This window comes from Paralichthys olivaceus, chromosome 13 (assembly GCF_024713975.1).
Source record: "Paralichthys olivaceus isolate ysfri-2021 chromosome 13, ASM2471397v2, whole genome shotgun sequence".
Lineage (NCBI taxonomy): Eukaryota > Metazoa > Chordata > Actinopteri > Pleuronectiformes > Paralichthyidae > Paralichthys > Paralichthys olivaceus.
Genome location: NC_091105.1, coordinates 582,379 through 596,088, shown reverse-complemented (window position 1 = coordinate 596,088; position 13,710 = coordinate 582,379). Strand labels below are relative to the sequence as shown.

Genomic DNA, 13,710 nt, shown 5'->3' with positions numbered 1-13,710 from the left:
TTTATTTATTTATTGTATTTATTTATTTATTTATTTATGTATTTATTTATTTATTTATTTATGTATTTATTTAATTTATTTATTGTATTTATTTATTGTATTTATCTATTGTATTTATTTATTGTATTTATTGTATTTATTTATTTATTGTATTTATTTATTGTATTTATTTATTGTATTTATCTATTGTATTTATTTATTGTATTTATCTATTGTATTTATTTATTGTATTTATTTATTGTATTTATCTATTGTATGTATTTATTGTATTTATTTATTTATCTATTGTATTTATTTATTGTATTTATTTATTTATTGTATTTATCTATTGTATTTATCTATTGTATTTATTTATTTATTGTACGTATGGTATTCTACGTCTCGACCGTCTGTCCTGGGCCGACAATCTGCTCTGCTGTCTTCAGGCTCAGTATTTAGTGAAGACATTGACTCAGTTTGTTCTTTATTCTTTTACACTATGAACTCATTTAGTGAGTTACTTATTATTCTAAGATACTAATTTCAAGTAAAAAAGTAGATATAGTGGATAAAAGTAGATATTGCGTTTTTTATTTTCATGACAGAAATAAAGAATATAAAAATAACAAAACGAACACAGATTATAAATCACGTCACGTTTTTATTTCTATACAAACATGTCACATGTATTTCTGTTCATCACAGTGTGAGTTTCTGAGTTTTTTATTTTGAAAATCAACTCCCGTGATTTCCGCTCAGGTCACGGTGACGTCACAACCAGAACGTTCCCCTGGCTCCAAACAAAGATCGTGTGCGGTGAAGATGATCGTCCTGGCGTTTTCATTTCAGCCCTTTGTTCTATTTAAATAAACAATTAAAAAATAAGATCTTTGATACGGAAACAGAAATGTATTACTTAAAGTTATCATTAGTCACATTCCAGCTGTGTAACTAACTTAGTACTAATAAAGTATTAAGTACCATACACAACTTCAAATTTAATGAACTTATACTTTATCATTAAATAACTTGATTGTAATTATTTTTTCCACATTTCAGAGTTTTCACAGAGCTACGTTCATCTGACAGCTGTCGTCTTTTCATCCACTGGTTCTGATCTACTCAGATTAATCTACATACAAGCATCACATTCTATCGACTGTGTGTTTTAATATATGGAAAAATAAAGTATCTCATATTCACTTGTTGAGTAAATGTACTCTGATGTTAACTAACAACACAGATGTGTGTGTGTGTGGTTGTGTGTGTGTGTGTGAAGTTTAATAATTATGATTGAATTTTGTGTTTATCTGAATCCATCAGTTCTGTTTGCTGAGCTTCTTCTTGTAACAATAACAGTGAAAATGTGAAGGTGATTTTTACAAGTTTTTATTTGTAATGTATTTGAGATTCTTCACAGTTCAGGACTTTGTAATAAAGTATTTCTTTAGGTTTTATCTCAGTATGGTATTGTTGATAGTATTTACGGACCATTTCTTTTAACGACCGAGGGCTTCATCTGCCTAATAGACGATCTCCATCGTAGCTGTAGTTGACCACTGGGCGGCGCTGACGTGAGTTTCCGCTCTGACCCGGATTCATAACAACAGCTGATGACGGCTAATGCGTTAGCAGCTAGCTCCGTGATTCTGCTGCTGAAGCTAACACTCACATTTATTATTATTTATTTATTCCACCGAGTCTCACGCGACATGAACACCGACGATCTGCGCTCAGGCTAACGCTAGCAGCTGTTAGCATCCGTTAGCTGAACTGTGGGGGGACGTCGCTCACTGCTAGCCTGCTAAAGCTAACACTACGACAGCAGAGCCGACATCTCCCGGTAAAGTTCCACCTGCACACGGGTTCGAGTCTACACGACATGAGCGTTAACGCTGCAACGGCTCCACCACAGTTAGCTCACATGCTACGTGTCCGGCTGCGCGTGGAGCTGGATCATGTGACTGCCGCAGCTGAGGCTCAGCAGATGTGTGATCCAGATGTTTGACAGCATCGAACATTCAGACGCGTTGTAACGTGTCGTTGTAACGTGTCGTTGTAACGTGTCGTTGTAACGTGTCGTTGTAACGTGTCTTTGTAACGTCGTTGTAACGTGTCGTTGTAACGTGTCGTCGTGTTGTAACATGTCGGTGTAACGTGTCGTGTTGTAACGTATCGTGGTAACGTGTCTTTGTAACGTCGTTGTAACGTGTCGTGTTGTAACGTGTCGTGTTGTAACGTGTCGGTGTAACGTGTCGGTGTAACGTGTCGTGGTAACGTGTCTTTGTAACGTCGTTGTAACGTGTCGTGTTGTAACGTGTCGTTGTAACGTGTCGTTGTAACGTGTCGTGTTGTAACGTGTCGTTGTAACGTGTCGTTGTAACGTGTCGGTGTAATGTGTCGTGTCGTTGTAACGTGTCGGTGTAACGTGTCGTTGTAACGTGTCGGTGTAACGTGTCGTGGTAACGTGTCGTTGTAACGTGTCGGTGTAACGTGTCGTTGTAACGTGTCGGTGTAACGTGTCGTGGTAACGTGTCTTTGTAACGTCGTTGTAACGTGTCGTGTTGTAACGTGTCTTTGTAACGTGTCGTTGTAACGTGTCGTGTTGTAACGTGTCGTTGTAACGTGTCGTTGTAACGTGTCGGTGTAACGTGTCGGTGCTCAGAGCAGAGCAGGAGGACACATCTGTTAAATGTGACGTGTGAACACAAGCGAGCAGCTCCGAGTCTGTGAGGAGGAAGTTACAAGTTTATTTAATTATCTAAAGATCTTCATCACCTGCAGCCTCAGTAACAACTCGTTGTATTTATAACGTGTTTTTAACCTACACATAAAAACAGATCTACTAAAGACACGTTGATGACACATTGAAGGCTCAGATTTAGTGACATCTAGTGGTGAAGCGTCATGTTGCAGCTGAGCGGATTATATGTGTGTGTGTGTCGTGCAGTCGCACCTGTTGCACAAGAGCTTCCTCCTTACTTCCTCTCAGCTGATTGGCTGTTGCCCCCCCCCCCCTCCTTGTTTCCCAGTTGTTTGAGCAGTGGAAACAGAAACAGGATGTGATGTGTGTTACTTCTTCATTGGTATTTGTACCGTTGTTTTCCAGTGATGGGGAATCAGCTGGCCGGCATCGCTCCGTCTCAGATCCTGTCTGTGGACAGTTATTTCTCTGACATCCACGACCATGAGTACGACAAGAGCCTGGGCAGCACTCGCTTCTTCAAGGTGGCCCGGGCTAAACACCGCGAGGGCCTGGTGGTGGTCAAAGTCTTCGCCATCCAGGACCCATCGCTGCCTCTGACCAGCTACAAACAGGAGCTGGAGGAGCTGAAGATCCGGCTGCACTCCTGCCAGAACTGCCTGCCCTTCCAGAAAACCTCCCTGACGGAGAAAGCCGCCATCCTGTTCCGCCAGTACGTCCGGGACAACCTGTACGACCGCATCAGTACCCGGCCTTTCCTCAACAACGTGGAGAAGCGCTGGCTGGCCTTTCAGATCCTCAATGCCGTCGACCAGGCACACAAATCTGGCGTCCGCCACGGTGACATCAAGACAGAGAACGTGATGGTGACCAGCTGGAACTGGGTGCTGCTCACAGACTTCGCCAGCTTTAAGCCCACGTACCTGCCAGAGGACAACCCTGCCGACTTCAACTACTTCTTCGACACATCCCGACGGAGGACGTGCTACATCGCTCCCGAGAGGTTTGTGGATGGAAGCATGTTTACAACAGAGAGCGACCAGAACACGCCGCTGGTGGACCTGACCAACAACAACCAGAGGAGCAGAGGGGAGCTCAAACAGGCCATGGACATCTTCTCTGCAGGTACAGAGTCCAAACACGTCTCCTCTTATGAAGAGACAGGTTGTTATAGAGTTTGTATCATGACGTCATAACAAGAAACAATAAGATGATCGACTTCAGCTTCTCGCTGATTCAACCTTTATTTTCTATAAATTTTCAAATTAAAACATTAAACACAGCGGTGACGTGATGTCACGGAGTAAAAGACTGATAGAAACCTTATCGATGAACAAAGCCCATATGAACACCTCTTCACTCACCAGCAGGGGGGGCTCTTCACAGCAATGTTTCATCAGTTTCTGAAATTTAAAAAATGAAATAATCAGAATTAAACTAGAGGCTGAACATCAGTGTGAGTTTTAATCGTGTCGTGTCTCAGGCTGTGTCGTAGCAGAACTCTTCACTGAGGGCGTCCCGCTCTTCGACCTGTCGCAGCTGCTGGCGTATCGCAAAGGACTGTTTCAGACCGAGCAAGTGCTCATGAAGATTGAGGACCGGAGCATCCGAGAGCTGGTAACCGTTCAGTTCATCTTTATTTGTGCAGCACATAAGAGGTTGTTTGCTCTGTTTCTCTCCTCCAGAGCAACATAAAGAAATGTGTTTAAAGGAAACTGGTTAAGGAAATGTAGTGACAACAGCCTCAACGACCTCTCAGGTGGGTCAGATGGTGCAGCGGGAGCCTGAGAAGCGCCTGACGGCGGAGGAGTATCTGAAACAGCAGAGAGGAAAAGCCTTCCCCGACATCTTCTACACCTTCCTGCAGCCGTACATGGCTCAGTTTGCCAAAGAGACCTTCCAGTCGGCAGACGAGCGAGTGCTCGTCATCCGCAAAGACCTCGACAACATCCTGCACAACCTGCGAGGAGGTGAGAAGGAGTCGTACCTGAGATGTTGAACATTTTTAATGTTGCACAACGAGAAACCTTTTCTCAAGCGCTGGTTTGTCTTTGTCCTCTCCAGGCTCCTCGTCTTCATCGCAGGAGAGCAGCGAGAGCGTGCTGAGCTCCAGGGAGGAGCAGGGCCTCATCGTCCTGGTGTCTGTCATCACCTCCTGCCTGCAGACGCTGCACTCCTGCGACTCCAAACTTGCCGCTCTGGAGCTCACCCTCCACCTGGCTCCCCGGCTTGGCGTCGACATCCTGCTGGACCGCATCACGCCCTACCTGCTGCACTTCTGCAACGACCCCGTTCCTCGGGTGCGAGCTCAGGCGGTAAGAACTCTGGCCAAAGTGCTGGCGCTGGTGAAGGAGGTGCCTAGGAACGACGTCAACATCTATCCAGAGTACATCCTGCCAGGCATCGCACACCTCGCCCAGGACGACGCCACCATCGTCAGGCTGGCGTACGCAGGTCGGTGACGGGGTCTGAAATGAAAGAAGCTTTGTTTATGACACTGCAGGTGTGAAGATTTGAAACTATGTCATGATGGCGTCCCTCAGGGATCCATCATGGAGCTTGTTCTATTCAGCACCTTCTCACCCTCTCTCAGAAACATTGATATTGACATATAATAGATTTTCAATATTATAATTATAATATCTAATGTCACTTCTACGGCGATTCATCGGAGTTGTTCGTCCGACTAACATCTAGTATTGTTGTCTTGGTTGCGTTCAGAGAACATTGCACATCTGGCGGAGAGCGCGTTGCGTTTCCTTGAACTCGTTCAGGAAAACAACGTGAACACAGAGCAGGACCTGAGCGGCGAGGACGCGGAGGAAACACTTCACCCGAACGAAAACTACGACTCAGGTACAGAACCACACACAAGCTGCTCTTTCACTGCTGGTGTCATATGTGCTGCTGTGTGTCAGCGTGACGGACTCGCTGCGTCTGATGTTCAGAGCTGCAGGCGCTGCACGAGATGGTGCAGCAGAAGGTGGTCACGCTGCTGTGCGACTCCGAGAACATCGTCAAACAGTCGCTGATGGAGAACGGCATCACGCGCCTCTGCGTCTTCTTCGGCCGACAGAAAGCCAACGACGTACTGCTGTCCCACATGATCACCTTCCTCAACGACAAGAACGACTGGCACCTGCGAGGAGCCTTCTTCGACAGCATCGTGGGTAAGAACCTCAGATAGCTTCATGAAGTTCTCCGTTCTGTTCTCTCCGTACAAACACAAGGTTTCACGATGGTGAAGTTACGATTTCTTATTGTAAGTTCATCATCGCAACAAATCTCCATCACAGAATTGATTGAGTTGAGTTTTTTGTATTCACGCTCACTTCCTGTTTATGCTCTGTCCTCGTGTCGAAGGCGTGGCGGCGTACGTGGGCTGGCAGAGCTCCTCCATCCTGAAGCCTCTCCTGCAGCAAGGTCTGAGCGACACGGAGGAGTTTGTCATCTACAAAGCTCTCAACGCTCTCACCTGCATGTGTCAGCTGGGTCTGCTGCAGAAACCTCACATCTACGAGTTTGTCAGCGATATTGGTGAGAGGACGTTTGGTGAGATTTTAAATCGTGGCTCAGCTGGTTTCTGGATTTGTTAACGTGTCCCTTCCCGCTCGCCGTAGCTCCATTCCTGTGTCATCCCAACCTGTGGATCCGTTACGGGGCGGTGGGCTTCATCACTGTGGTCGCTCAGCACCTCAACGTGGCCGATGTCTACTGTAAACTAATGCCCCACCTCAACCCCTTCATCACCCAGCCCATCATCCAGGTGAGTCCTCCTCCTCATCACCATTCAGTCATTATCTCACCTGTCCTTCATCTTCATCTTCGTCACCCTCGCCGCTCCGTCTGTCTTCAGATCGATAAGGAGCTGGTCCTGCTGAGCGTCCTGAAGGAGCCGGTCAGTCGGTCCATCTTCGACTACGCGCTGCGCTCCAAAGACATCGCCAGCCTCTTTCGACACCTGCTGCTGCGGCAGAAGAAGCGAGCCGGATCTATCCCAGAATGCCCCACTCCCGAGGACCCGGCCATCGCTCAGCTCCTCAAGAAGCTTCTGTCACAGGTCAGAACGACAACGAGTTGTTTGTGACGTGTTGTGTGGACAGCAGATTCAGCTTTGAGCCACAGGGGGCAGTGTCGCTCGGCTTTATAAACACAGGACGGAACGGACAACAGACACGGACATCAACACGGTCTCACCTACACACTGATACACACTAATACACACTAATACACACCGATACACACTAATACACACTAATACACACCGATACACACTAATACACACTAATACACACCGATACACACTAATACACACTAATACACACCGATACACACTAATACACACTAATACACACTAACCACCACCACACACACATTTCTCCAGTGAGTCAGGGACAAATATTTCCCACAATGCTCTGAACTCTGTTGTTGTTCTGGTGCCATTTGGAACCTGAGGCGTGTGTGTGTGTGTGTGTGTGTGTGTGTGTGTGTGTGTGTGTGTGTGTGTGTGTGTGTGTGTGTGTGTGTGTGTGTGTGTGTGTGTGCTGTTTAGATTAATGCTGTTTGTCGTCAGTGTTGTTAAAGAACAGACCTCAGACCAGTAAACAGCTTTCATCAACAGACTAATGAATAGTTGTGATGATTGAACCTCAGTGAGTTGGAATCACAGTCTCTGTTCTGAACTCATTTCACTCACACACACAACACAGACCTCGACGTGTTGAGAACATCTGGCGTCCTACAGACACGAACACTGACAAAAACCACAGAGCTGTCGGAGAGGTCAGGGAGGAGGAGGAGGAGGAGGATGAGCTTTATATTTAGAACCAATTATGCTGACGACCCACTTAAATTAAAAGCACCACATCATGTGGAGCTGCTGAGTCTGAGGAGACGAACCAGAGACATGAACAAAGGAGGAGGTTCCAGTAAAACATCTGGATCAACAGTCGTAAACTCTCTTCAAGGTTTTATACCATAATTATTCTCACTGTTCTGAGGAAAAGAAACAAGATTGTTTTCACAATGTGAGTTTGATAAGAAACACATTAGGGCAAATATCTCTAGAACGCCTTGAGCGAGTTTCTTTAGATGTGGTTCAAATGTTTCCTGCTTCCTGTTTCCTGTGCTGCTCAGGGCATGACAGAGTCGGAGGAGGACAAGCTGCTGGCGCTCAAAGACTTTATGCTGAAATCCAACAAGGCCAAAGCCAACATGGGAGAGCAGAGCCACCTGGGAGAGGCGGCGCAGACCGGCGTCATCGACCTGGCGACGCTCGGCATCACCGGTCGCCAAGTCGACCTGGTCAAACCCAAAGCTGAGGCCGAGGACAAGAGAGGTAACAACACAGAGCTTCAGAGTTCACAACCGACAGGATCCGTCCTCGCTTCAACGTTCACATCTTCACCTTCATTAACGACAGAGTTCTGCTGAACACAACACGTCTGTCAACGTCATGTTAGTGAGCGACCGAGAAAAATGTCTGACTGACGTGAACACACTGACAAACTGTCCCATGACCCCGGACTGAGAGAGACACACACTCCATCGCAGTTTGTCTCTTTTTGGTCATGTTTTGTCTCCTTGTGGTGTCTTTGTGTCTCTGTGGTGGTTTTGTGTCTCTGTGGTGGTTGTGTGTGTCTGTTGTGTGTCTGTGGTGGTTGTGTGTGTCTTTGTGGTGGTTGTGAGTGTCTTTGTGGTGGTTGTGAGTGTCTGTGGTGTGTCTGTGGTGGTTGTGTGTGTCTGAACCTCAGTCATTAAGTGGGACACATTAGCAGTTGTGTACTGTACAAACAGATGAACTCTGTGGTCCAGATGTTTCTGTGTCAGTCAGTGAAGGAAGTTATTTCCATCTGCAGCTGGAACCTGAAAGAGAACGAGCTGCTCCACAGAACCGTTCAGATCCAGAGTGTCCGTCTGAATCAGTCTCATGGTTTTGAAAAGTGTCCCGTTGTCATGTGTCTCTGGTGTTTCTTGTTTCCTGCAGCGAGGAAGCACACGAAGCAGGACTCCACCATGAACGAGGAGTGGAAGAGCATGTTCGGGTCTCAGGAGCCGGCCTCCACTCAGATCGCCACGGTAACCCCCCGATGCTGCGTTTAGGTGCAGGCGTGGTCGACCTTTACTGTGTTTATGCAAATCAAGAGCGTCTGGAACTGATCCTGTTTGTCCAGAGGCCAAAACACAATCTGCATGTCCACAGGTTCTTTAAGGACAGAGACAGAGAGACAGAGAGACAGTTCCTGATCTTTGTCCTTTTAAACTGTGGAAAAATGTCAAACCAGATATGATTAGATGTGATCAGGCTGCGTCTGGTTTTACAACCTTAACCCTAAGCTAACCCTTAACTTAACCCTAAGCTAACCCTTAACTTAACCCTAAGCTAACTCTTAACCTAACCCTAAGCTAACCCTTAACCTAACCCTAAGCTAACCCTTAACCTAACCCTAACCTACCCCAACATTACCTTAACCTACCCTAACCTAAAGGCTGCAGCTAATGACATTGATTCATCTTAAATCCTTTTGTCTATAAAACGTCCTCGTGTCTCATTCGACTTGTTTTTGTGAAGTTTGTAATGAACCCCGTCCTCGTTTCACCTTCAGCCGTCTGAACGTTACTGAATCGGAGCCAGATGTTTGTAACGAGGCTTCTTTTTCCTTTGTTGAGGTTTTTTCTGGTCGTAGAAGTTTTTTAGATTCTTTAAATTAGTTCTCACTTCTGTCTCTGAACAGTTTCAGGCTTTCTAAACTCAAGATGCTCTGTTGAATGTGTGAAGAACCGGAGCTGTAAAGTCATCAGGACTGGAAAACATCTAGAAAACTGCAGAACCTCAAATGGTCTCAGGCTGTAAAATAAGGACTTGTCTGGTTTGCAGGCAGCTGACGGGCCGGGCAGTCAGGTCAGGAAGAGCGCCGCGACCCCGGCGGTGCCCGTGCTGCAGTCGGTGGTGAGCGGCCCCGCCTACCAGCGCCGCATCAACACCTGTAAAGCGGAGCTGCAGCAGCTGGTGCAGCAGAAGAGGGAGCAGTGCAGCGCAGAGCGCATGGCCAAGCAGATGATGGAGAGCGCAGAGTGGGAAAGTCGACCGCCGCCTCCCGGTAACATTAGAAATAAAATGACATAGAAACCAAGCGGAGCGTTAATGTCGCTGAAGGTGCAGCGGCGGCTCCGAACTCTCAGAGAGAAAGAATCATCTTCTGTCCCCAAATGAAACAAACCCTTTAAAACGTTTTACCGACTGTGACGCGTTGTTTCCTCGTCTGTGTGTAACTGTGTGTGTCAGGGTGGCATCCTAAAGGGCTGCTGGTCGCACATCTCCACGAACACAAAGCCGCAGTGAACAGAATCAGAGTCTCAGACGAACACTCCATCTTCGCCACAGCGTCCAACGACGGCACCGTCAAAGTCTGGGACAGTCAGAAGATGGAGGGCAAGACCACGACCACCAGGTAAGACCTCCAGTCACACCTCGTCACCAAACATCTGGAACCTCCTCGTCTTTCCAAGTTTACGTCTTCGTCTTCTACGTGTCTCCTGTGTTCTTCCAGTCTCGTGTCCGTCACGTGTTAGAAACCTTGTGTCCAGAGACACTGACTCAGACATTTGTTCTCACATACGGAACACGTCAGGAACATGTCAGGAACACGTCAGGAACATGTCAGGAACACGTCAGGAACATGTCAGGAACACGTCAGAAAGCTGGACTCTGAGTTAACGGTTCTGTTGCATCGTCTCTTTCTTCCTGCAGGTCGGTGTTGACGTATTCTCGTATCGGCGGCCACGTGAAGACACTGACCTTCTGTCAGGGGTCACATTATTTAGCGGTGGCCTCAGACAACGGCTCCATCCAGCTGCTGGCGGTCGAAGCCAATAAACCTCCCAAATCCCCCAAAGTTCAGCCGTTCCAGACCAGGTGAGTCCACAGGTCCGCAGGTAAAAGTCTGACGTCTGACGTGTTCCCGACTCACCGTGTCCTCCGGACTCCTCTCAGGTCTCTGGACCTGCAGGAGGACGGCTGCGCGGTCGACATCCATCATTTTAACTCGGGCGCTCAGTCGGTGCTGGCGTACGCCACCGTCAACGGCTCGCTGGTCGGCTGGGACCTTCGCTCCAACTCCAACGCCTGGACGCTCCGCCACGACCTGCGTCTGGGACTCATCACCTCCTTCACCGTGGACATGCACCAGTGCTGGCTCTGTTTAGGTGCGTCTGTGTGAGACGTCGTTCACACATCAGCTGTGATGACGACACTGAGTCTGAACGAGACGTCGAGCAGAAATATAAATAAAATATAAATCCAGGTTCTTTGATCAGGTTTATTATCAGAGTCTGTAAACTGGAAGAAATTCAAATGAAGATCTAAAACCAGCCTTGTTTCATTATTGTTAAAGTGACAGGACGTTTAAAACAGGTTTGTGCTTTTATTTCCTCTACAGGAACAAGCAGCGGCACCATGGCCTGCTGGGATATGCGGTTCCAGCTGCCCATTTCAAACCACTCCCACCCTGCTCGAGCACGAATCAGACGGCTGCTCATGCATCCGCTCTACCAATCATCTGTCATCGCAGGTCGGACGACGTCTTTAACAACTTCACACGTTAGAATGGAAATAAAGTGAATCTGTGTCCGTGAGAAAAAAACTAAGAGCAGACTCTTGTTTCCACCCCCACCCCCCATCCTCCCCCATCCCCCACCCCCCATCCTCCCCCATCCTCCAGCCGTCCAGGGGAATAACGAAGTGTCGATGTGGGACATGGAGACCGGAGATCGAAAATTCACTCTGTGGGCGAGTTCAGCTCCTCCACTCTCTGAGATGCAGGTGTGTGTGTGTGTGTGTGTGTGTGTGTGTGTGTGTGTGTGTGTGTGTGTGTGTGTGTGTGTGTGTGTGTGTGTGTGTGTGTGTGTGTGTGTGTGTGTGTGTGTGTGTGTGTGTGGTCTGAGTAGATCCTGGTTGAATCCCTGTTGCTCTTAATGACAGTGAACGTCAGTGGTTGGACCTGAACGACGTGTCGACAGATTCTTCTTCTTCTCATCTAAAGTTCCTGTGTCTCTGTGTGTTCAGCCGTCTCCTCACAGCGTTCATGGGATCTACTGCAGTCCGGCTGATGGGAACCCTCTGCTGCTGACGGCCGGCTCCGACATGAGGATCAGGTCTGAGACTCAACCTGAGTCTGAACATCTGGAACACAATATTATCATTGTCGTCAGAGAACATGAGCAGGATGACGTGAACGTTTTGAAATGATGCTTCTCAGGTTCTGGGACCTGGCGTATCCTGAGAGGTCGTACATTGTGGCGGGCGGAGCCAATGACTCGCTGCACTGTCCGTCTGTCCTCTACAGCAGGAAGATCATTGAAGGGACGGAGGTCGTTCAGGTGAGGTCGCATCATTAATGATCCCGAGTCAACCGCCACACGAGTGATGTTTGTTTTGTTTCCCATCATGCCTCTGTGTTGTGCAGGAGATCCACAGTAAACAGAAGAGCGGCGTGGTGGAGGACTCGCCTCGCCGCGGCCCAGAATCCCTCCCTGTGGGACACCACGACATAATCACAGACATCGCCACCTTTCAGACCACGCAGGGCTTCATCGTCACCTCGTCCAGAGACGGCATCGTCAAAGTGTGGAAGTGAAGACGTCTTTGTTCTGCTCGCCACGAGCGGCGTCTTTGTTTTGTGCACTTTACGAAGCACGAGTACAAGAAAATGTGTTTCTGAGAATTCGATTTGAAAACGAGTGAAGTGTTAGAGGACGAGTTGGAAGTTCATCAGTGACCGAGTCTCGTTTTCATGTTGATCAACAAAACAAAAAGCAGATTAATCAAAGAATCAACCGTTTCAGCCGCAGACTGAAAATAAAGATGGACGACACGTCTCCGCTTCCAAATCAAATGAGACCAAAACGTCTGATGAGCCGTGATATCCAGGTCCCGCCCACACATTTGCTTAACCAATCCTGAGTCTCCGCCTGTTTTTACATCGTCAATAACTAATTAAACCAAACTGATCAGAAACTTGAACAAACATCAGAAAGAAGAACGAGCTGAAACGACAGAAACATCTTTACAAACATTTATTAAACGTCTACTTTGATTTTCTTTGAGTTTGGTTCATGTCCCATCTGCTAACATGGAGGAGGAGGAGGGTTCTATACTGCAGCCAGACACCAGGGGGCGATAGAGATTCACTTTTCTTTCTTTACAGTCTGTGGTTGTTTGACTGATGTTCTAGTTTAAAATGTTTTTTCCTGTAAATACTAAATAAAAACCATGAGTCAGCTGCGTTTGGCAAAGTGTCGTTTTTCCTGATTCAGCGGAATCAGTTTTTATTTTTTGAAACTTTTAACGTTAACGATGTGAAACATCTGTCGCCCTGAAACCAGACATCTGGAACGTTTCCTGTCGGTCCGTCAGCTGCCGCCATGTTTGACCATCACTGGTGCTTCTCTCCACCGATCAGAACTTTTCTGGATTATTTGAGTCGTTTTTTTTCTCGGTCGGTTTGATGAACCACAGACATCGACGACTCGCCATCGCAGACGAGGACGCGAGCTGAAGCTCGACACTTCAGACCTTTTAAGGATCAAACTGTGAGACGAGCCGCAGACAGTGTTTAAATAAATAAGTTGTAACAGAGGAGCTCCACACACACACACACACACACACAGTGGGTGGCGCTGAGCGACCCCGGCGACCTTTACGCCCCGACAGACTCGACTCTGACGACTCGTCTCAAAGAATCAGCAGCAGCTTTTTTTAATTAAAGGTGAAAACAGAAACATGATCAAGTTCATCCAACCAAAATAAACAAGTTCAGGAAACATGGAGACGCTGGAAAAACCTTGAGATTATTCATTTATCCGATAATAAACTCGAACCACTGATGAAACATGTTCTAAAAACTGGAGCTGATCACTCTGACATGTTCACATATCGATCGTTGCTAATTTCGTTGAAATGAGAAAGAAATCCATGAATCATCCGATGATTAAAAACGTTTACAAGATAAAATGAAGGTTTTTCTCTC

General features: G+C 47.1%; 1 protein-coding gene across 1 annotated transcript; it reads left to right on the top strand.

Annotated features, from left to right (window-relative positions):
- Positions 1–1,560: 1,560 nt before the first annotated feature.
- pik3r4 (phosphoinositide-3-kinase, regulatory subunit 4) lies at positions 1,561–12,962 on the top strand. Its single transcript, XM_069536831.1, has 21 exons — positions 1,561–1,822; positions 3,089–3,808; positions 4,167–4,300; positions 4,443–4,653; positions 4,748–5,137; positions 5,405–5,539; positions 5,632–5,853; positions 6,047–6,220; positions 6,304–6,449; positions 6,540–6,743; positions 7,820–8,021; positions 8,670–8,761; positions 9,561–9,783; positions 9,969–10,134; positions 10,434–10,598; positions 10,677–10,888; positions 11,122–11,253; positions 11,404–11,504; positions 11,748–11,836; positions 11,941–12,061; positions 12,148–12,962. The coding sequence occupies exons 2-21, from the start codon at positions 3,091–3,093 to the stop codon at positions 12,316–12,318; spliced, it is 4,008 nt and encodes a 1,335-aa protein (XP_069392932.1). The 5' UTR covers positions 1,561–1,822; positions 3,089–3,090; the 3' UTR covers positions 12,319–12,962.
- Positions 12,963–13,710: the final 748 nt, after the last annotated feature.

Coding starts and splice junctions, on each gene's coding strand:
- pik3r4 (XM_069536831.1), top strand. CDS start 3,091: ATGGGGAATCAGCTGGCCGGCATCGCTCCGTCTCAGATCCTGTCTGTG. Junction 10,889..11,121: donor CCAGTGCTGGCTCTGTTTAG/GTGCGTCTGTGT, acceptor TTTCCTCTACAG/GAACAAGCAGCGGCACCATG. Junction 11,837..11,940: donor GGCTCCGACATGAGGATCAG/GTCTGAGACTCA, acceptor GATGCTTCTCAG/GTTCTGGGACCTGGCGTATC.